Source organism: Corythoichthys intestinalis, chromosome 18 (assembly GCF_030265065.1).
Source record: "Corythoichthys intestinalis isolate RoL2023-P3 chromosome 18, ASM3026506v1, whole genome shotgun sequence".
NCBI classification, from domain to species: Eukaryota; Metazoa; Chordata; class Actinopteri; order Syngnathiformes; family Syngnathidae; genus Corythoichthys; species Corythoichthys intestinalis.
Genome location: NC_080412.1, coordinates 26,102,112 through 26,124,740, shown reverse-complemented (window position 1 = coordinate 26,124,740; position 22,629 = coordinate 26,102,112). Strand labels below are relative to the sequence as shown.

The 22,629-nt window shown below is 38.4% G+C and overlaps 1 protein-coding gene across 1 annotated transcript; it reads left to right on the top strand.

The window, feature by feature from the left end:
- Positions 1 to 2,474: 2,474 nt before the first annotated feature.
- pou4f4 (POU class 4 homeobox 4) lies at positions 2,475 to 6,023 on the top strand. The gene is made up of 2 exons (XM_057821070.1): positions 2,475 to 2,758; positions 4,290 to 6,023. Exons 1-2 carry the CDS (start codon positions 2,639 to 2,641, stop codon positions 5,253 to 5,255), a joined length of 1,086 nt encoding a protein of 361 aa, XP_057677053.1. The 5' UTR covers positions 2,475 to 2,638; the 3' UTR covers positions 5,256 to 6,023.
- The last annotated feature ends 16,606 nt before the right edge of the window (positions 6,024 to 22,629 follow it).

The window sequence follows — 22,629 nt, the reverse complement described above, 5'->3', positions numbered from 1 at the left end:
ACTGCACGTTTTTTTTTTTTTTTTTTTGCTTTTCCAAGAATTGAGACTGTTTTGCGTTCATTTCTATAAGAAATTCAGGGATTTAAGCATTTATTCACAAGATTTTTAACGAAAAAAGCTCTTTGTCTGCGATTCCACTCTGTCAGCTTTGACAGCCACGCCAACAATGCAGGCCCCCTATTAATCGGCCCGGTGTCTTGTCAATATGAAGTCTATTGGTAGCCATTGGCTTAGGTGACGGAAACATGAATATTCAAAGCCAGTTCTCCCAGTTTAAATGAATCAGACATCTATATTGTCAATGGGAGACAATTAGTTCCTCTTTATTATTAGCAATTAGTTACTTTTTATGACCTTCTGTTTCATATTGTGTTGAATTGTTATTTATATATTTAAAAAAATAAATGAATAAATCTGTCACAAGCTTCTGTCAAGGCCTCTCAAAACCAATACCAAACCTGAATCCAGAGCTGGTCCACATTAAAAAAAAACATTTTTATGAAGTTGATAGAAATGAGGTCAGTGGCCTCCACTTACCTGGCAGTGGGCACTTGCCTCCCCACAGCTGGACTCCACACTGGTGTCGCCTTCCCACAGGAGTGTCCTGCCCGTCCGCCTGCTCAGTCCCAGAGGATGGCGGCTGATGTATTTTTGATGAGCGGGTCCCGGGAACCCTCTGGAGAGGGAACACGCACACCGGGGACAATGGGCATCTCGTTCAGGTTACACCGCACACTGCTCTTTTTTTCCAAACCTGTGCACACACAAAAAAAGAAAAAAAATACATGAAAAATATTCAAGAAATTTTTTAATTTCAGATCTTTTAGGCTTCATTGTCAGTAAAAGTGACTGACATTGACAATGATAGAAATCAAATCATGTGGCTCTTTTCATCCATTTGCTGTGAATTTAAGTGAGTTTATCACTAGAGAACGTCCAATCTATTTGAAGGGGGAGGATGGCAGCGGATGACACCCTCCCGCTTAAAATGGTTTGGACGTCTATCGCTGTCTAGGCAGCCAATGAGTTAATGATGAAATAAATTATATTTGTTATTACAGTGCTTCCATTTTGACTTTAAAATCGAGAAATGGTGTACTCGTTAACAGTAATTAACATACGGTAATACAGTGGATATTACAAAAAAATATATATATAACCCCTGTTCAAATGCAGGTATTGAAAAGTGACAAGCTTAAAGTGGTTGCACAGGTGTTCGCACATACTTTGGAATTGATCAGTTGACTTCAAAATGCATCTAATCAAAATGAAATCAAAGTTCTAATGTTCAAGTATAGGTTTTTCCTTATTGTGCTGACTTCCACTGCTTTGCATGAATAAAATTGATAAATACAATTGATTGTATACGTACAAGGTATATGAAAAATGCATGAAAAATAATTTTCACATAACAATCAGTGTTAAATATGCAAGATTATGTGATAAATGATGTGCAAATATTAGCACAAGGGGAAATTCATATGTCCATCCTTCCACTTTTTTTGTCTACTCCTCCCTTCCACGACGACACATGCAAAGTAAACGAAGCATGATTAATTAATGCATTAATTGCCATGAAAGTGAATGTGGTTCACACAAGCAGGCAGGAGGAAATTCCTGCGCGCCTCACATCAATTAATAATCCTGAGATGAATAAATAACTCTGTCTGTGAGAGAGTGTGTGTGTGGTCGCATTGTTTATTAATTGTGGGATCTAGTGATTAATCGGCTGGTATCAATGGATTAAATCCCTGACAATAAATCATATCATTACAATTTGCTTATCAAGTTAATTTTTGAATCATTCACTATATTATGTCTATGTATATATATAGACACACATACACTTGTACAAATGTACAAACATATATACAAAATGAAAGTGTTTTGATTGGAAACAAATTATTTTTTTTCATCGAGCGTTTATCTTTATAAATAATCAAATAAGTACTTAATTAAAAGGAAGGCATTCGAAGGCTCTATGCATTTGATGAGCAGCTAAATTATTCAAATCCGTCAGGAGACCATAATCAATTGTCGTCGAACCCCCTCACCCCACCCTGTAATGTTTACATTTGTGTATTTATTATATATATCTTTTATTAAGTATTTATGAGGAAAAACCCACATCTTTTATTAAAGTCTCTTTTCTGTTTTACAGTTTATACGGACTTGAGCAATAAAAAAAATAAAAAAAACTTCCCCATATTATATTTGGAATTTCTCTTCGGTTAAGTCTTTGCATTATTTTTCCAAATTTTTTAATGAATGTATTTGTAATATGCAGTAGGTTGACTGGCTGTCTGCTTCTCTTTTGGCAGCAAAACGGCACGCGAATAGGCGTGGCTTGACACCAGACGGCTCGCTCTGATTGGTTGAGACGCCTTGAAGATGGGCGTGGCTTGCGACCCGGGTTCTCCTTATAAAAGTGTCTGGAAAAGGGGCCCGGCTTACTCTTCACCGTTCCACGGCAGGATTGTAAGGCTTTGTACTATTTATTATTTTTTTAATTAAAAACTTTTTTTTTTAAATTGAGAAGTTTTTCATTATTTTTTGTTGTTGTTATTTTTCGCATTTGAATTTGTTGACAAGAGGACTAGGGACTGACGCTTCCCTCAGCCTCACCTCCGTCGTCATCATGATGTCGATGAACAGCAAGCAGCCGTTCAGCATGCACCCCATCCTGCATGAACCCAAGTACACGCCGCTGCACTCCAGCTCCGAGGCCATCCGTCGGGCCTGCCTGCCCACGCCATCGGTGAGAAAACAAGTTCACTTAAAATGTTTCCGTGCCACTAACGGCGATAGACGTCCAAGCCATTTTGACAGCCGCTGGCAGAGAATAATAAACCAAACTATTGGCTTAATTAGCCGAGAAAAAGTGTGTCGATTCATAATATTATTGATATGCACATATTTAAACTCACGTCTGTCTCTTTGCATTGTATACGCACAAATTATTCAAAAGGAAGTGTGTGTGAGGGGAGCAGCGTTGTAAATATTAATTTTAGATGAATGTCAATCCACGCAGCGACATGTTGCACAACACGCCACACACACACAAAGAAGTGCCAATTTTTGTTTCATTCGAAATTCTTTTTCAAATGTTAATTTTCAAGTCTGGACGTTTTTCAACACTTATAAAATACCTTTTGAAAAATAGTTATTATTTGGGTTAGATGCCCATTTTGCAGTTTGTGTCGCACAGTTCTTATTTTTACATTACAAATAGGTTTGATATTTTTCGCCAGTAAAATTTTTTAGCAGTGCCTGATTATTTATAAGATTATCTGTAAATATTACTATACATAAAAATGACGTGAAAGTGCATTTTGATCATCTAAAATTCAAGTATGTCAAAATGTACTAATTGTTGTGAGAACAAAGTTCACATCAAAGATGACATGCAAAATGTCGATTTGCCAAAACAGCGTGAGATTTTGTGTGTAAGTGATCTTTCAAGCTACAATGCAAATGAAATTAAACAGTAAAATGAGCATATACGGGTATGTCTTTGAGATTAATTCGTTAATTTGCACTTGCCTGTGAAAATAAAATTCCAAGGACAAAACAAGAAAGGACGTTGTTAAACTAATTTAGAACAAATAAGATTTGCAAATTAATTCTTTCATTCTCAAATTAATCACATGACTGTATTTATTTGCTAACACATTTTTGGGCATCTTCTTTATTTCACTGCCAGTTTCCAGATACTGCGGCTTAATTGTCTAACACCAGTTAACACTAAAATGGTCTTCTATGGGCTTGCCTTTTAACAGTACTTTACAATTTTCATTAGCTTTCACAATATCCAGCCTCTTCACAATTAATGGAGGATGTAATTAATATTGGCTGGTCAATTTGCAAAAGGACCATTTATATGAACCGGTCATTAAAAAAACGCGTGTAAACACAAATAAAACTTGAAAATGTTCGTGTCTGGACGGGTCATTCAATTCCACACACTTCGGGTCACTGTGCAATGAGCATTTTTAGCATTATGCACATTTTAATGTAGCATAAATCGAAAAGATGAAGCCTAAATTTCTTGATAATTTGTATTTTGTAAAAAGGTGTATAGATAGTTTTCACGAGTCGCTATTAAATTGTTAAATGACCATTTGCCGTTAAATTTGAATCTGAGTTTTTTCCCCTCATAAAGTGACGGGAAAAAGACACGTCATTTACTATAGGGGACATTCCTGGTCATTCTAAATCCGACTTGAGAAGGTGCATGCAAATACCATTTGTCACGGGACGCGATTGTAAAGGCTCGCTTGTTCCCGCAGCTCCAGGGCAATATCTTCGCCGGCTTCGACGAGACGCTCCTGCAGCGGGCCGAGGCCCTGGCCGCCGTGGACATCGTGGCCCAGAAGAGCCACCCGTTCAAGCCGGACGCCACGTATCACACCATGACCACCATGACCAGCATGACGTGCACGCCCACGTCGTCGTCGGCTCACCTGCACCACCCGTCGGTATTGAGCTCGCACCACCACCCGGCGCATCACCATCAGCCGGCGCAGGGCTTGGAGGGCGACCTGCTGGAGCACCTGACGCCCGGCATCTCCCTGGGCGGCATGGCCGGCTCGGACGTGTGCTCCACGGCTTCGCACATGAGCGCCATCAACCACATGCAGCACCACCACCACCATCACCACCACCACGCGCAGTCCATGAACATGCACGCGCACGGCTTGGCCTCGCACGGGTCCCTCGGAGGCGCCGCGGGAGTGGTGGGAGGCGGCGGCGGAGGAGGCCCGGCGGGAGGCGACGCGGAGCCCGACCCCCGGGAGCTGGAGTCGTTCGCTGAACGCTTCAAACAGCGGCGCATCAAACTCGGCGTGACGCAGGCGGACGTGGGCGCGGCGCTGGCCAACCTCAAGATCCCAGGCGTGGGCTGCCTGAGCCAGAGCACCATCTGCCGGTTCGAATCCCTGACGCTGTCGCATAACAATATGGTGGCGCTCAAACCCATCCTCGAGGCCTGGCTGGAGGAGGCGGAGAGGGCGCAGCGCGAGAAGATGGCCAAGCCGGAGATCTTCAGCGGCGGTGACAAGAAGCGCAAACGCACGTCTATCGCGGCCCCGGAGAAGCGCTCACTGGAGGCCTACTTCGCAGTGCAGCCGCGGCCCTCGTCGGAGAAGATTGCCGCTATCGCCGAGAAGCTGGACCTGAAAAAGAACGTGGTGCGAGTTTGGTTCTGCAACCAGAGGCAGAAACAGAAGCGCATGAAGTTTTCGGCCACGCACTAAGAAAAGACCCCAAAATGCCCGTTTTCTTTTCCATTTTTGAGGGACAAATCATGGACCGGCTGCTACGTTCGTGCCTCTGGAACTGCGAGTTTGACGAGACATTTCATCACCAAAATCGTGAACAGTGGTGCGAAGTAACGAAATACTTCGTTACTGTACTTGAGTAGATTCTTCAGGTATCTGTTCTTAGTTTTTTCCTGACCACTTTTACTCCCTGTATTAAAAGCAAAACAAAAAACATACAAAAAAAAAATAAACTTCGCATTTTAGGGAGAGGACCAATCACCGCCTGGAGGCTGCTATGTTTGTGCCAGAACGAAACATTTCACCACTTCTAACATTTTGGGATGTAACAAATACAAACATTTAGTTACTGTACTTAAGTAGACTTTCAGACGTGCACTTAGCTTACAAATACTTATTTTTGACTACTTTTTAAACTCTTAACAAAGAGACGAAGCTCAAAATGAACAGAGAAACAAAATATTCTCCAATAATGTCCTTATTTGAGAGATATTTTCAAAGTTGTCGACCTAAAGATTTCTGGAAAAACACACATTCCCCAGTCTTATGAAATTAATAAGGTGAAGGAATAAATTTATTTTTTTGAGTAAACATGTCAGAATCTGCGCTTTATTTTTTCTTAAATATTGCCTTTTTTTTTTTTTTTTTTTTAAATTAAAACATGTATCTGCACTTCTACTTAAGTACAGTGAGTATATTTATTGTACACACGCACACATACACACACACACACACACACACACACACACACACACACACATATATATAGTATATAATAAAGTGTATACTTATGTACAGGCCCTTTCCAAAAAAAAAAAAAAAAAAAAAAAAAAAAAATAGAATATAAAAATATATGAATATCATGGAAAAGTTTATTTATACTGGAAGTGAATATATAACCTTTCCATTAATTTAAAACTTTTTGGAAAGGGTTTGTATATTTATATAAGTGTGTGTGTACACATTTACAATGTATACACATTATGTACCATGTATGTATAGAGTGCTGTCAAAGTTAGCCTATACACTAAAGATTAAAGTGTTAACTTAAACGACACTGATACATAAACATGCATATACACGCACACACAGATGCATATATAAATGCATAATAATTGAAAGGGGCTGAAATGTTTCGTTGAGATGTTTTATGAACGAGCAACTGGAGAGGATCTGGACAAAACTCCAACGTGAAGGACTTCATTCATAAGGCAATTATTGTACAAAAAAAGACAAATGACTCCTTTTTTTATATTTATCATTGTACAGATTGTGTGAATAGGCTGCACCGATGTATGGAGTTGTTTTTGTTGATTATTTTTGATTATGTAAAAAAAAAAAAAAAAAGAGAGAGAGTGATAGAGAGATAGTGAAAGAAGCCACACGCATGTTTTTTGTTGGGAAATCCCTGCATCGCAATAAGAAGAAACACAGTTATGTCGTGCAGGATGTGTGTGTCTACCTCATTATTACACATGCAAACACTAACACACACTCTAGTGGTCATGTTGATTTGAACACATATTGACTGCAAAAGTTTGTTCTTGTTTTCTGGATTGTTTTACTGTTGGTGTATTCACACTAGAAGAGAAAAATCACTGTAAAAAGTTGTCACCACAACAACGACGATGCTTTGACAATCAAGTTCATTTGCTTGGAATCACAAGAACGAGCACAGCTTTTTCATGTTATTATTTTGTCGCCCCCTCATGCAGGAGTGCACTTTGTAGATACGTCGCTTATTTATTGCATTATTTATACCCCGTTTGTTTTTCATTTCAAATTATTTATTTTTTTCTTCATTTGTCAAAGTGTGCTCTTGAATAATGTCTCCTGATGTGTACATGACAGAAGCTGAAATAAAGTGTGCACGTTTTACGTCATCCTCTCACAAGCAGAACATTTTTTTCTTATTTGCATTTGAATTGCTAACAAACAAACAAACAAAAAAATCAATATCCTAAAAAAATAACCATTCGGTCATTGGTTGCTCTAAAAAGGTTGGAATTATGTCTGATAGTGCTGAAAACAATCTTAAGTCATCCAACAATGATTTAGTGTCTGCTCTAAAACACTTATTGATCAGATTTGACATCTGTTGCTGTCTTTGGCAATGAACCATGACAATTCACTAGATAAGTGGTTTTTAACCTTGCTAAAAGTACCGAAACCCATGAGCTTTACATGTGCATTTACCGAACTCCTTTGGACAAAGAAAAATCTTTTTTTTTCCAAATTCAAAATCGATATATCTTAGCTAGCAAGCTAACACCCAAGTAAATTTCCATTCACATTTTCGCTAATTAGACAGTTTGTTTTTATACAGGCCAAAATGTATGTTATCTTAATGCGTGCAGCATCATCAGATGGAGGAATATATCTTGTATTGTACATTAAACCTGCTTGGTTGCATTAACCTTAACCGCGCAGTTTCTGTGTTGTTTACATCTCAAACGATATCAAATTTAATGAAAAACCCTGCATAAAATAATCGCCAAATTTGTACATAAAGTCATTATGTTAGAAAAAATAAACATAAATCTTCTGCAAATCCAACAAACAGTGTGAATTTACAACAAATAATTTTGCTTTTGATTTGCTTTTCACATTGGAAAATGAAATTAAATTCGATTCATTTCACACTTTCTACTTTTGTTTCATATCGACATTCTCATTCTATCACATCCATGCCTCACATACTATATTCATGGCGTAAAATGTGATGCAAATATTGTTGTTGTTGTTTTTAACGTAAACGCAGTGCACGTAGGTCATCAAGTGAGAGTCAACCTTCCACTGAGCAAACCAGTTTCTCTAGGACTAGCAGATGAAATAATTGGAAAAAAGCCTGTTAATTGGGGACTAACTAGTCCAAAACCTGGTCTAAAACGCCACTTTGCCTGATTTAGTCAGAGTCTAAAAATAGGGCCCTGTGTGTCTTAACCTTCACCGCACCCCTTAGACTGACTCACCGAACCCCTGGGGTTCGATCGAACCCAGGTTAAGAACCACTGCACTAGATAGAGTGGACATTTATTATTGTCAATAGAAGCCAATGAGTTAATCAGTGATCAAAATAAAAACTATGATATGAATTGGGGCAAAACAAAGTCTGGTTATGTCATGTAATCGTTTTGTTAATTCAAGTTTGAAAATCAAATTCAAGTCTTTTTTCACCTTTCAGTCGCTTAATGTCTGAATGACATTTAGCCTTCCAACAGTCGATGGTCACTCTAAAAACTCTAAAAAGTTGCAATTCATTATATTGCAATCAAAATGGAAAGAGAGTCACAAGGCATACATTGCTTGAAAAGAGAACACTGGTCATTAGGCTTTGCAAAGGGCTTTTCACTGACAAATTGCTGAAAACCTTCACCAGTCATTGGCCAGTCTTGAAAATGTGTAAAACGATGTGGCCAGTGCTGAAAATGTTATTCATTCATGAGCAGCTTTAATAAGTAACCGATCATTTCATTTTATGGTGATTTTTCATACTATAAGGAGTACCCAAATTGAATTCTTACATAAAAACATTTTTTTTCAAGGTTTCATTGAGTATTTTATGATTTTAGTATTTATTTATTACAATACTTTGTTGTTGATTTATTTAAATGTATTTTTTTTTTTTTAGATTTTTACATACTTATTGATTTCTAATTTAATTTCAACATATATTAACTTATTAAAATATTTATTTGAACAATTTTTGGTTTGTATGAATATACTTCACTTTATTTTTAATTTTGGCACTCCTTGTCGTCCATAACTCATTTTTTAAAACATTTTTTTCCCCCTGCATGGCCGCTGCGTCCTATCGGAATTTTTCGGGCGGCAAACATGCGGCGTGTATGCCACGCGTGCAGTTAAATGTCATGCATGCACTTCATTCCGCTCTCCTTTCACATTAGTTCTGCCGCCTTGTTTTTTTCCCATGAAGCGAGGAAGCACATTTTCATAAATAGACCTTGGCCGCGCGCTGCGGCCATGAAACTTTAATGATGCTCCGAGTCTTGAGTGCAGCGTCGGGTGTTGGGGGGACGGGTTATGTGGGGGGGCACGGAGAATAGTAGGCCTCTGTTACGCTACTACGTCTCTTGCTTATATGTACACACATATGCAAACACACACACAGCGGGGATTAGGATCGAGGCATTGGAAGTCTAATCTGTTCTTCTTTTATTATAGCCAATGACTTGAGGGGAGACTGACCTCTGCTAATACACCCTGAATGGAGAAAAATCATTGAGGCAGCTGTGACCACACACACACACAGATACACGCGCACACGCTTATAGGCATAAACTCACCGGATGACGCACAATGGAAGTGTTGAATGTTGTTGATACAATATCTATCATTGGCATAGAAAAAATGAACAGGGTGATGTAGAATCACACAGAGTTAAGAACAGGCCTGTGCTGAATCAGTGTCATGTCTAATATAAAAATACTGCTACGCTGTAGGCCTAGGGGTTGTCATGATCGAGATCGTAGCGCAAGAAATAGGTCAATTTGTGTGATCAGCTGTTTAATCAATTTAGGGGGAATGCAATCTGACTATTTTAACAAATAGTCTCTCTAAAAACTCCAATGTAGTCAAGATGTTTTTTTTTTTTAATCCAGTTAAGCTAAACCGCCAAACTGAATAAACACAATCAAGAAAATGACGCAAATACTTTGCATCAAAATACAAAATACACTTCACATTCATTTGTTCCCTATGACCTGTTAGCTTAATGGTAACATTCAATGGAAAACGCTATTCACGCACTAGGCATGTGCTGGTTACCGGTTTCATGGTTTACTGTGGAATTAGTACGGCACGGCTTCAAAATTTCTGTCATACCGTAGTACGGTATTAGCTATTTTTTATGTCACAAAAATGCTGCGAGAAATGGAGCGGGAGCCCTCACCCCTCGCCCTCTGGTTGTTGCTATGTCCATCAGTGACGCTACTCTGTGCTATAGACTAGAGTTGACACAATGGCTGAAGGTGGTGAGCTTTTTCCTCCGTCAAAAAACAAAACAAGACCCAAATCGCTTGAATGGAAGTATTTTGGCTACCGAAAAGAAGCAGACGGCCGACTTAGAGGAGAAAAGACATCCAACGTCAAGACTTGCTTGCGGAGGGTGGCTGGAAGGGGGGGGGGCGACACCTTAGACTTGATTTCACGTTTACGTGACCATCATCTGTCATTTTACACACAAAGTTAAAGGTAAGTAAACGCTGTCATTTACATTTCCCACAAGCTACGAGAGTCCTCACCAGTGTGTTTAGTGTGTCTAGCGAAGGTAAAACAAATACTAACGATATATAAATATTAAATACGTAACTAGCTAGGTAACGAGGCAGAAAATGTGGCTAGTTAGCGTGTCAAGACGGCTAACCGGGTTCCTCTCTACTATTAGCCAATTTTTATAGTCGTCCGTGCTAGGGTACCTGCCAACACTCACGGATTGTGCGGGACAACCCGCAATATAGGAAGTTCTGATTGGTACCGCCGTTGCCGACGCTGCCAGAACCAATCGGAACTTCCTATATTGCGGCTTGTCCGCACAATCCGGGACTGTTGGCAACCTTAATTCTTTCGCCATTGTAAACTTCTGTTCAAAATAACATTTTCTTAATCCAGCCTGTGTTTTTTTCTCTCTCTGGCGACACACTCGCTCTCCATTAATTTTCAACTAATTAATATTAATAGTAGTAGTGGTATATTAACCCAGAAAAGGTGAACATACTCGCATTCCTGTATCATAACTTGGACTGAGAGACAAATATGTAGACAATGAAAAATGTTGAGATGGAGCTTTAAAGTCAGTGAAGTGCCTGATATATTGTACATATATTTTAAATTTGATTTAAAAGTGTTTTGACTTTTTATGGAAAATATTTTTGTTCTGTTGTTTAACAACTTGAGCTGTGGCTGTGGGTTTAGTCTAGAAGGTCTATTTATTTCAACCAACACCTTCACATCTGGAAAATCTGACAATCACCCTAATCAATGAACTCACACTAATCGACAATATTGCTAAGTGCTATGGCAAATCAATAACTTTTGGGAAGAAAATTCATGTAGAAAAAAAACCACACACAAAAACAAAAACAAAAAAGAAAAGCTCATGTAGTATGATGTATGCAACTCTACCATGTTTGATTGTGCGTCCTTGGCTGCAAGGGGACGGGTCTTGATAAGCATATGCTTCTCCCGTCTGCCCTTGTCTTTCTTCGGTTCTTTCTTTCTTCGGGCTAATCATATTACATTTTGCAACTGTCAATGATACCGATGATGATGACAATAAACATTTCGTTCATTCATTCAATTTTATTTATAATATTTCAGTTATTCATTATACATTATTATTTATTTAACATTAAATTCATGTCACTGTTCCAATTTGCAAATATGATGTCAAAAATTGAAAAATCCTGTTCAATGGAATTTTTTTTGGACCCATACATCTCAATACCGTGATACTGTGAAACCGCGGTATTTTTGGTTATCATACCATCAAAACTCATACTGGCACATGCCTATAACGCACTAATGACAATTAGCATCAGATCGCAGTATTTTAACTCTGAACACAATAAATATTCACATAAAAACATCGGCAACATTCATAGGTAAGAATTTTAACAACAAACACTGCCAAAAGCAAATTAAATCCACAAACCTTTTGCAGGATTTCTACTACTCTGCGTTATTTTCAGTGCTTCTCCGCAAAGAGATGATGTGGGGTCTGTGTTTCTAATTTTGATCATGAGAAGTGCGGTTTGCAAAAGGTAGGCTTATTCAATTTTAAGATTTACTTTATACATGAATTTTTTTTTTAAACTAGCCTATTGTTTGTTTTCAGTGTTGATTCTTTAAAACTACTCATTATAAAGCAATAACTTAAAAAAAAAAAAAAAAAAAAAAAAAAAAAAAACACAACAAAAAACGTGAAAATAATCAAGATTGGACAATATGAGAGAATTTTTTTTTTTTTGCCAGGTTCACCACCCCTACAATGGTGTAATCTTCTGGCCTACGAAATTTGTTGAAGTAAGTTGAGGAACTTCATGTCCACAATATGGTCCTTCCTTGCTTTGAGCAGGCGAGAGATGACTATTTCCCATTTCATTGCAAGCGCAACTGTGTGAGCTTTTGAAGGTGGAGGAAGGGGACGTCGTTAAGTATTGAAGGCGCTAATTAAAACGAGGCGCTGGTAATCAGGAACATTGTACAACTAATCAGGCTTAATGAGCATGGGGGGTTCGGCCGTGATCAAACAGGCGACTTATGAGGCTTAATGGGCGGGCTTGCGAGACGACAAAAACGAGCGATCCGGACAAATACGAAATGATGACGAGGCATTCAGGTGCTCCCTGTAAATGGAAAATACAACTAAGCAGTGTTATTTGTCTTGGAGAGTAGAGGGGGGCATAAATTACAGACTAAATGCAACGTGATGAATTATGGAACAATATCGTAGCAGCCATATCAATATTTACACGGCAGGAATCCCAGGTCTTGGGAAAGCCGCCTCTTGTCTGCTGAAGAGTATAACAGCAGAAGAAGTGACAGACTGGGAATATACATTAAGGTTGAATACAAAAACAACAACAACAACAACGTAAATAAGAAAGAAAAAAACCCTCCCTTGTAACTATCAAATAGATCTTGATCATTTCTAATCAATTATGTAGCAAACAGCAATTATTGAAATATTCATACGCGCACGAGCAATAATTCAACTCGTGTCATGACTTTAAGGCCCTGCTGAGATGTTGGACTTGATTATTTAGTAGCAAGCAGCCAACCTCATGACTGCGAGCACCTGCGTCAATAAAAGCGCTTTTAACAAATTCGACGGGAAAGGAAAAGCTTAGAGTTGTCTGAGACCGTTTAAAGCATTTTAAAATGATATTGTATAATATCAACATCGGTTTTGCATTAGCGGTTCTGGGCTAATATGCATGTTGCCTTCAAAGTGAATGTAGAAGCTTTCTGTGTTTTTCTGCCTTTGTACAAGTACTGGTCACAGCTTTGCACAGCAGTTATGCTTATTAACCATTAGTTTCCATAAGTTTCCAAACTATATGATGCTTAGGATTTGTTATGTGAGCATCATCATTATTAAAGCATCCAGTGGGGCATCACAATTCAATGAGCCATTATATGTCCAAGTCCATGACATCATACATCGGTATAAGATTGATAATCGGGATTGGATTTTTGGAGTTGGACAATACAGGAATATCGTTTATCGGTTAAAAAGCCACAACTCTAGAAAAAAAAAATGTAATAAATCTTGTCAAGAGTTGTGTCCAAATAAGGATAGTAACGGTTTTTCAAGTCCGTAGATTAAATTGTAATATTCCTGAAAATGGCTTTTAAAAGAATAAGGTTGTAAACAAAAAGACATTTCCATTTCGAGAATTTAAGTAATATATGACAAGGAGAAATAAAAAATTAAAAAAAAAATAACAATAATAAAAAAAATAATTTACCGAGTGAGTGGTATACAGTGGTATGAAAAAGTATCTGAACCTTTTGGAATATCTCACATTTCTGCATAAAATCACCATCAAATGTGAACTGACGTTTGTCAAAATCACACAGGTGAAAAACAATTCTGCTTTAACTAAAACCACCCAAACCTTTATAGGTTTTCATATTTTAATGAGAATATGCAAACAATGACAAGAGGGGGAAAATAAGTAAGTGAACCATCACATTTGTATTTTGTGCCCCCCCCCCCCCTCCCCCTTGCCAGCAATAACTTCAACCAGACGCTTCCTGTAGATGCAGATCAATTTGGCACATCTATCAGGACTAATCTTGGCCCATTGTTCTCTACAAAACTGCTGTAGTGGTAAATATTTTATACCACTGTAAATCAACTGTTATATGATCTGTTATATGAAAACATGTGTAAACCCCCCTCCCCCCCCAAGAATGTATGCTACAAGAAATGAGTCATTTAGTTCAAATGTAAGGGTCAGGCAAAATGATCTGACACATATATAGGTTTAAAAAAAGGCAGATAAAGTAAAGAAACAAAAAAGTGTTGTTACTTTGGAAAAGCCAGAACTCCAGAAAATGTGGAAGCTGTAATAATATTGACAATAATTAATACTAATACAATAATAACAGATCCCATTTGACTGATTTAATTTTTTAAACCTAATGAAACAGAATGGCATCATATGTACTTTTGGGAAAAAAAAAGAAAAGAAAAAACAACACTGTTTTGTTTCTTATGAACAGCAAATAGCATGCAGTTAGTATTAGTAACAACAAAGAGCTTTTTACGTTGAAATTCTTTTGAATAAATGCTTAAATCCCTGAATTCTTTATAGACATGGATGTAAAACAGTCTCGATTCTTTGTAAAAAGAGCAAAGAACCTGGCAGTTAGCATTAATTTTACATAAATATTGCGAACTATGATGCCAATGCCGTAGCGGCTAATTTCTCCCATTGATTTTTTTCACGTTTCGAAATGCATGCATGGTACAAAAAATATAATAATTACCTTGAATCCTCGAACAAATCACTCCTCATACAATCCTTCCCTGTTTGTATGCTGTATAGCTTTTGTACTTTTACCCTAAATCCGGCTTTGAATCGCTGCATGTGTCGCTGCAATTGACTGCGAATAACTGAAGTGGATTGTAGGATGGCCCCCCTGCTTAAAGGCGTTGCGCAGTGGCTGGCTGAATTGACCGAATTATGAAGTCTATGGTTGGTATAGTAAATGGTAAAAGTGTGAGTTAAGAATAGCAACACAGTACAGGACAATAAAACACAGTGAGTTTACATTGATAAATTTGTAATGTTACAAAAATAATTATTTACTTATTCGCTGCTACTGTCACTGCCAGATGTCCAATTCATTGTAACCTGTAGGACTGACAGGGAATGATTGCGACACACCCTTTCCAAGTTAAATGGATTTGATACCTATTGCCATAAATGGCAGCCAATGAGCTAATGTGTGAAAATAAAGTTTCCATGACGACACAGAGGATTTCCTTCCGGAAATCCTTTAAATGTTGGCCAACGGAATTAAAGCGGTAGACATAAATATAAAATCAGCCTACGCAATATACATTATTGTACATTTGCTTGCGTTCAGTGTGAATGAAAGCGGGTTAAAGTGGGTTCTATTTTTCATTGGACTTTTTCTTCACACCCCTCCCAAAAAGGCATGTTTGGAGAAGCCGGAGACGTAAATACAAAGTTGCACTTAATTCAGAAAAGTGTGTTCAAAGCAAGCTGCAGTGCATCGGGCTCCTCTAATCATGTCTCATCCATAATACATGCGCAAAAACTGACAAGATGCCCCGCAAAAATAAATACATTCCAAAGAACACGGGCGGCGCCAAGCTTACGTTTTTTTTCTCTCTCCCGCCGACGGACACCGGCTAAACTTCCCCATTTAGCAGCGGTACAAATTTAATGAAATTAAAAAAAAAAAAAAAAAACTATTGACGGGACCGCTCGGGGGTAGATGATTGCGGCGCTGCGGAAATAAACTTTGGATCGCTTTGGATAAAAGATTACATATGAATTCGCGATCGATGCACCAAGTTTCTCCTAAAATGTCTTCATCCTGACAACTGCTGCAAGCAGATGGTTGACTTGCAAGTGGATCTTGTTTCGAAGAGACTGATTTATCATTGGAAATAATGTCAAAACAATAGGGGTGTCTGGATTGACCCCTGGGGAACTCCACAATTCCCATTCAGTTAGCAATTTCAACAAGCTTGAATTACTTCAATCAATCAGTCAATGATAACATAAAATAAGTAAAAAAAAATCCATTCATTGTTCACGATTAATTACTCAGTGCTACCCACTGTATAATTTATCATCTATGCTATTTTCTCTTACTGTACACCGCACACTATACAGAACACGGGTTGGAGTGGACAGAGGGGCCACAGAATGCTAAACAGACACATAAAAAATAAAGAAATAAACAAGCCACTAAAGAAGCAGCAATAGTCCCAACAGTACCTTTCAAAACTGACAGAGAACCAATAATTGGTGCGAGTGTGTTGAAGGCTTGGTATGGGCTCGTGTTTGGGGATTGGTTCCATGCGGACCCACTAGCTTTCTTGTTCTGGCCCATATACTGCACTGTATGTGCGTGAAGTGCTACTTTCTTGTCTCACTGATGAATAATGCATTGCTGCGAGGCCTCTGAGTTTCCAGTAAAATAGCAATTTGCTTAACCAGTCTTCCCAGTTGCACTCACACTGTTAGCCTTTGTGTATTTCTATTCATCAATATAAATGCTTTCAGCTAATTACACTTAAAGAGCTATAGGTTCCTATTTGCAAGTTGGGTGAATAATTGGAGAAGTAATCACGAAAACTACATTTAATTGAAAGAAAATACAAGTAGTATGACAGAAAATATACACAGTCCAGAAAGACTGACTTAGAAGTCCGAAAATGATTCGATAAACTTACAAATAAACACGGGTTGACAGAAACAATGTACTAATAGACCGAAAGGAAGCAGGGAGCTAAATATAGTTGAAATGACAAAATGAGGCACATCTGGACATTGGACACAGAAACAGAAACCTTAACATGAAACGGTGACATTTTAAAACGTGAATTTGATCACATTATTAAACCTTTCGTGCACTTGTTTAACTCATAGGACATCCAATCCTTTTTTTTGACTGGGTGGGGCGAATAAACATGAGCTTTAACTGTCAATTCTTCCTGTTCAAAAGAATTGGACGTCTATTGTTGTAAATGGCCTGCTATTTTTTTTTAAGGTTTTAAACTTTAGAGTGTTATTAGGGCCCAAAACACATTTGCTGAAATTACAATTCAACAATTCACAAAAATAATTCAAAATAATTAAACATAGTATACTAGTCCTTCTAAAAAAATTAGCATATAGCGATAAAGTTCATTATCTTCTGTAATGTACTGATAAACATTAAGACTTTCATATATTTTAGATTCATTACACACAACTGAAGTAGTTCAAGCCTTTTATTGTTTTAATATTGATGATTTTGACAAAAAAATCAAGAAAAAAAAAAATCCCTATCTCAAAAAATTTGCATATCATGAAAAGGTACTCAAAAGAAGCTACTAACCTAATCATCTGAATCAACGAATGAACTCATAACCCCTGCGAAAGATTCCTGAGGCTTTTAAAAACTCCCAGCCTGGTTCATTACTCAAAACCGCAATCATGGGCAAGACTGCCGACCTGACTGCTGTCCAGAAGGCCATCATTGACACCCTCAAGCAAGAGGCTTAGACACAGTAAGAAATTTCTGAGCGAATAGACTGTTCCCAGAGTGCTGTATAAAGACACCTGAGTGGGAAGTCTGTGGGAAGGAAAAATTGTGGCAGGAAACACTGCACAACCAGAAGAGGTGACCGCACCCTGAGAAAGATTGAGGAGAGGGGCCGATTCCAGACCTTGGGGAACCTGCAGAAACATTGGACTGAGTCTGGAGTAGAAACATCCAGAGCCACCGTGCACAGGCGTGTGCTGGAAATGGGCTACAGGTGCTGCATTCCCCAGGTCAAGCCACTTTTGAACCTGAAACAGCAGCAGAAGCGCCTGACCTGGGCTGCAGAGAAGAAGCATTGGACTGTTGCTCAAATTTTGCATGTCATTCGGAAATCATGGTGCTAGAGTTTGGAGGAAGACTGGGGATAAGGAAATGCCATAATGCCTGAAGTCCAGTGTCAAGTACCCACAGTCAGTGATGGTCTGGGGTGCCATGTCAGCTGCTGGTGTTGGTCTACTGCAGGGGTGTCCAAGCTTTTCGCAAAGGGGGCCCGATTTGGTGTGGTAAAAATGTGGGGGGCCGACCTTGGCTGACGTCCTTTACGTAGAACAATATACATAAGCTTAATTTAGCAAGCATCCTGTGTCACATTTGCTTTATTTTCTTTTAATTAATAATTTCAACAATCTTGCAACTAGCCTTTGTGGCATTCTCTTTCGACTCTCGACATCTTGCGAAATACTGCTGCTGTGAAATTAAACTAGCTTCGAGTTGCTTCAATTTCTTGCTGCGCATCTTCCCTGCAATCTTGTCGTACATGTCAGCTTGTCTTGTTTGGTAATATCGCCTCGCATTGAACTCTTTAAAAACAGCGACTGTCTCTTTGCAAATGAGGCAGACACAGTTGTTGTGTACGTTAGTGAAGAAATAGTCCAATTTCCACCTATATTTGAAGCATCGGCCGTCGCAGTCAACTTTTTTTGTTGATTGTTGTCATTTTAGACAATTGTAAGTCAAGGGTCACACAGAGTAATGTTGCTTAGAGTGCTGCTGCCTTTTAGTGGGTAAATGAGGAGCAGCATTTAATGTGTAAGTTTTGTATGCTGGTACCAGTACTGCTGAGTGCTGACCAATTTATTAAGTCTGTGTGCGGGCCAGACGTTATTGATCTTATGACAGAGGCTGAGGGCCGGATGAAATTTGAACACGGGCCGCATTTGGTCCCCAGGCCGCACTTTGGACATGTCTGGTCTACTGTGTTTAATCAAGGGCAGGGTCAATGCAGCTAGCTATCAGGAGATTTTGGAGAACTTCATGCTTCCATCTGCTGTAAAGCTTGATGGAGATGAAGATTTCATTTTACAGCATGACCTGGCACCTGCTCACAGTGCCAAAACCACTTCTAAATGGTTTACTGACCATGGCATTACTGTGCTCAATTGGCTTGCCAACTCTCCTGACCTGAACCCCATAGAGAATCTGTGGGATATTGTGAAGAGGAAGTTGAGAGACACCAGACCTAACACTGTGGATGAGCTTAAGGCCGCTATTGAAGCATCCTGGGCCTCCATAACACCTCAGCAGTGCCACAGGCTGATTGCCTCCATGGCACGCTGCATTGAAGCAGTCATTTCTGCAAAAGGATTCCCGACCAAGTATTGAGTGCATAGCTGATATAATTAATTGAAGGTTGACTTTTTTGTATTAAAAAACACTTTTTTTGTATTGGTCTAATGAAATATGCAAATTTTTTGAGACAGGGATTTTTGTTTTTATTTTTACTTTTTTGCCAAAATCATCAATATTAAAACAATAAAAGGCTTGAACTACTTCAGTTGTGTGTAATGAATCTAAAATATATGAAAGTCTAATGTTTATCAGTACATTACAAAAAATAATGAACTTTATCACAATATGCTAATTTTTTGAGAAGGACTAGTATATGGCGGAAAACACAGACAAGGCTGACAAAGCAGTTTTCTGCCCTTGCACCCCTCTTTAAAATAAACTGCTGTATTTTGAACCAAAAGAACTGTTGTGTTTGATAGAAAAATATGTCAATATGCTGCCATAGAAGTTTAATGGTGCATTAAACCCTTGAACTATTTCTAATTTGTCCGTCTTACCCTGGACAGCCCCGTTTACAGACACCGCACAACCGCTTTTGTTTCAACCCAGCCATAAAAAGAAGGTAAGTAATTATATTTATTATTCGAATTGTCTATCATTTTTAACTTAGAATCATTAATTGATGTCTAATATTTTTTTTAAACAAACAAAAAAAAAACTTTTAAAAATTATTCATCCGCATTTTTTAAACTTTTAAACAAATTACGTCTGTACATAGGTCACGGATACTGTACGTATTTTTTTTTGTTACTGTAACATTTTCCCAGATATTTTAGATGATAAATAATCAATCCAAACAAAGTAAAATTGAAAAAAGCTAAAAAGGGTAAATATTTGAAAAAAAAAAAAAATCTCGACCACTCCTTGATGTCAGAGATTTCTGCATTGCGACCCTTGTTATATTACCGTGTTTCACCCATAAAATCCCCAAAAAGTCGAGCTGGGGCCATTCACAGCTGTGTCTTGACACTCGGTGAGACATGCTACACGGAGTTTTTGGATCGAAACAAGGTAACTACGCGATAATATCTCGTTAAAATCATGGTGTCTTTATTTATGCTCTCTCGTGCTCTCACCTCGAGTTAGGGTTTAGGGGTTTACATTTTTTCTTTTTTTTTTAAAATGCCCTCCTGATCAAAATGTTTCTTCCCCCATAAAATAGAGATTTTCAAGCTTTCCAATGACCTATCACACATGCATATAGGACAGTTTTGATATCTGGCCAAATTGGGGATCTGAGAGCGGAACTTTATGTCACCTGAGTTTTTGGATATGGATATCGAATTTTGGGTTACACTTGTATTCAGAAATGTTAATATTGTTGCCTACATGACCCACATATGTGGACGCTAGGTTTTTATGAGATCATTATTAATATTATATTTTTTTTCAATTAACAATAATAACCACTTGCCCTAAAAAGGTTCATGTGAAATGCATCATTATAATGTAAAGACTAAATTTGGGGCTGTTTTCTGAAGTGTGAAATAACCAAAATGAGCAGCATTTTTCGTTTTGTGGACTCGAGAACCATTCTCGCCTCGGCTGTTGGGAGAAGGAGCGGAATTTGAATTCATTGAGGGATTTTTACGGGCGGCGAGGCTTGTCGGGTAATTCTGTTAACAAAAGGTATCCTTAGATGGAATTAAATATTTATCCCCTCTATGAATAACAATTGGAGGGGAACGCACGGGGAACGGCGCTGTTTACTTTTTCGCAGGGTTTGCCTAGCAGAATTCTGTTGTGCATTCCATCTCGGTGAGATGATTGCTAGATCGGTAGGTGGCGGTGGAAGGAGGGGGCGACCATTACGTGTGTTGCTAAAAACCGTGTTTGGGCTCTAATCCTCTGCTAGAAGACGGCAGGGCTCAGCGGGAACTCGGCTTGATGTCCTGACCTGACGCTGGGGCGCCCGCTGACCCTGTAACATGATCTGTGGAACCACATCTAGAGCCAATTGATGCTGAGTGGCAGCGAATGATCATGTTCCAGTGCTGTTGACGGCAATAGACGTCCAGATTCATTCGGAATGGTCTTGCAATCAAAATAAAGTGGGTGTTTATTACTATTAGACATCTATTGCAACTCATTGTACACCATTGACGGTACTAGACATCCAATCTATTTTGACTGGGAGGGTTCGAACGAGTCAGATTGGACGTCTAACGCTATCCATGGCAGTGAAACATGATCACGCAATGCCAGCGATTTGATGTCTATAACTGTCAGTAGCTGCGTTTACATGAATACATTTTCTTTAATCCAATCAGAGTTTGGATTAACATTATAATTGGACGCACGGTTTTGATATACACTAAAAAGTAGAGTTTTCCGATAAAGCTGGCCGAAAAAAGCATTTTAAAATGATATCCGATAACATCGACATTGTTTTTTTATTATCGGTTTAGGACTAATAAGCATGTTGCTTTCAAAGTGAATGTAGAAGCCTTCTGCTTTCTGCCTTTGTACAAGTGCTGGTCAGAGCTTAGCACAGCAATTATGCTTATTGACCGTTAGATGTCTAGCATCTAAGATGCTTGGGATTTGTTAAGTGAGTGTTATCATTATTAAAGCATCCAGTGGGGCATCACAATACAATTTGCCATAATATGTTAAGTCCATGACTGCATATGGCAGAAAACACAGACAAGACTGAAAAAGAAATCCAAAAGAACTGTTGTGTTTGATAGAACAATATGTCTATATGCTGCAATTGCAGATTCGTGGAGCATTAAGCCCCCAAACTATTTTTAATTTGTCTGTTTTACCCTGAAAACCCCAGTTTACAGACATCACGCTTTTGTTTCAACGCAGCCATGAAACGAAGGTAATTAATTATATTGATTATTCAAAATGTCTGTCATTTTTAGCTAAGAATCATTAATTAATTTCTAATTTTTCGTTTAAAAAAATAAAGACTTTAAAAAAAATTATTCACTCGCATATTTTAAACTTTTAAACAAATTATGTCACAATGAAAAAAATGGTGTCTGTAAAAAAGTCACAGATAGCTACCTCATAACTGTCGCTTGTATTTTTTTGTTACTGTCACATTTGCTCCAATATGTTACATGATCAATAATCGATCCAAACAAAGAAAATTTGGAAAAAAAAAAAAAAAAAACGACCACTCCTTGATGTCTGCGATTTCTGTATCTCGACCCTTTTTATATTACCATGTTTCCCCGATAAAATTCTCAAAAATCCAGCTGTGGCCATTCACAGCTGTGTCTTGATAGCCTGGCACGGCCAGACTGTTCTCCCTGTATTTTTCAAACGCTGAGAGAAAGGTCTGGGAACCAGCCCATTAATGGCCTCTCGAGCAGGTACAAAATCAATTGACAAATCAGATTTGTTTATTTGCGTGACGTGTTCTTAACGAGCAACGTCACTCTTGCGCGTCGGAAGTCGTCTCCACAACAACACAGATGGTGAACAGGAGGGCCGAGAATATGTTCCAATC

What these genes read in the sequence shown, in the direction of transcription:
- pou4f4 (XM_057821070.1), top strand. Translation starts at nt 2,639, where the DNA reads ATGATGTCGATGAACAGCAAGCAGCCGTTCAGCATGCACCCCATCCTG. An exon ending in CCTGCCTGCCCACGCCATCG is followed by an intron (nt 2,759 to 4,289) that starts GTGAGAAAACAA and finishes TTGTTCCCGCAG; the next exon opens with CTCCAGGGCAATATCTTCGC.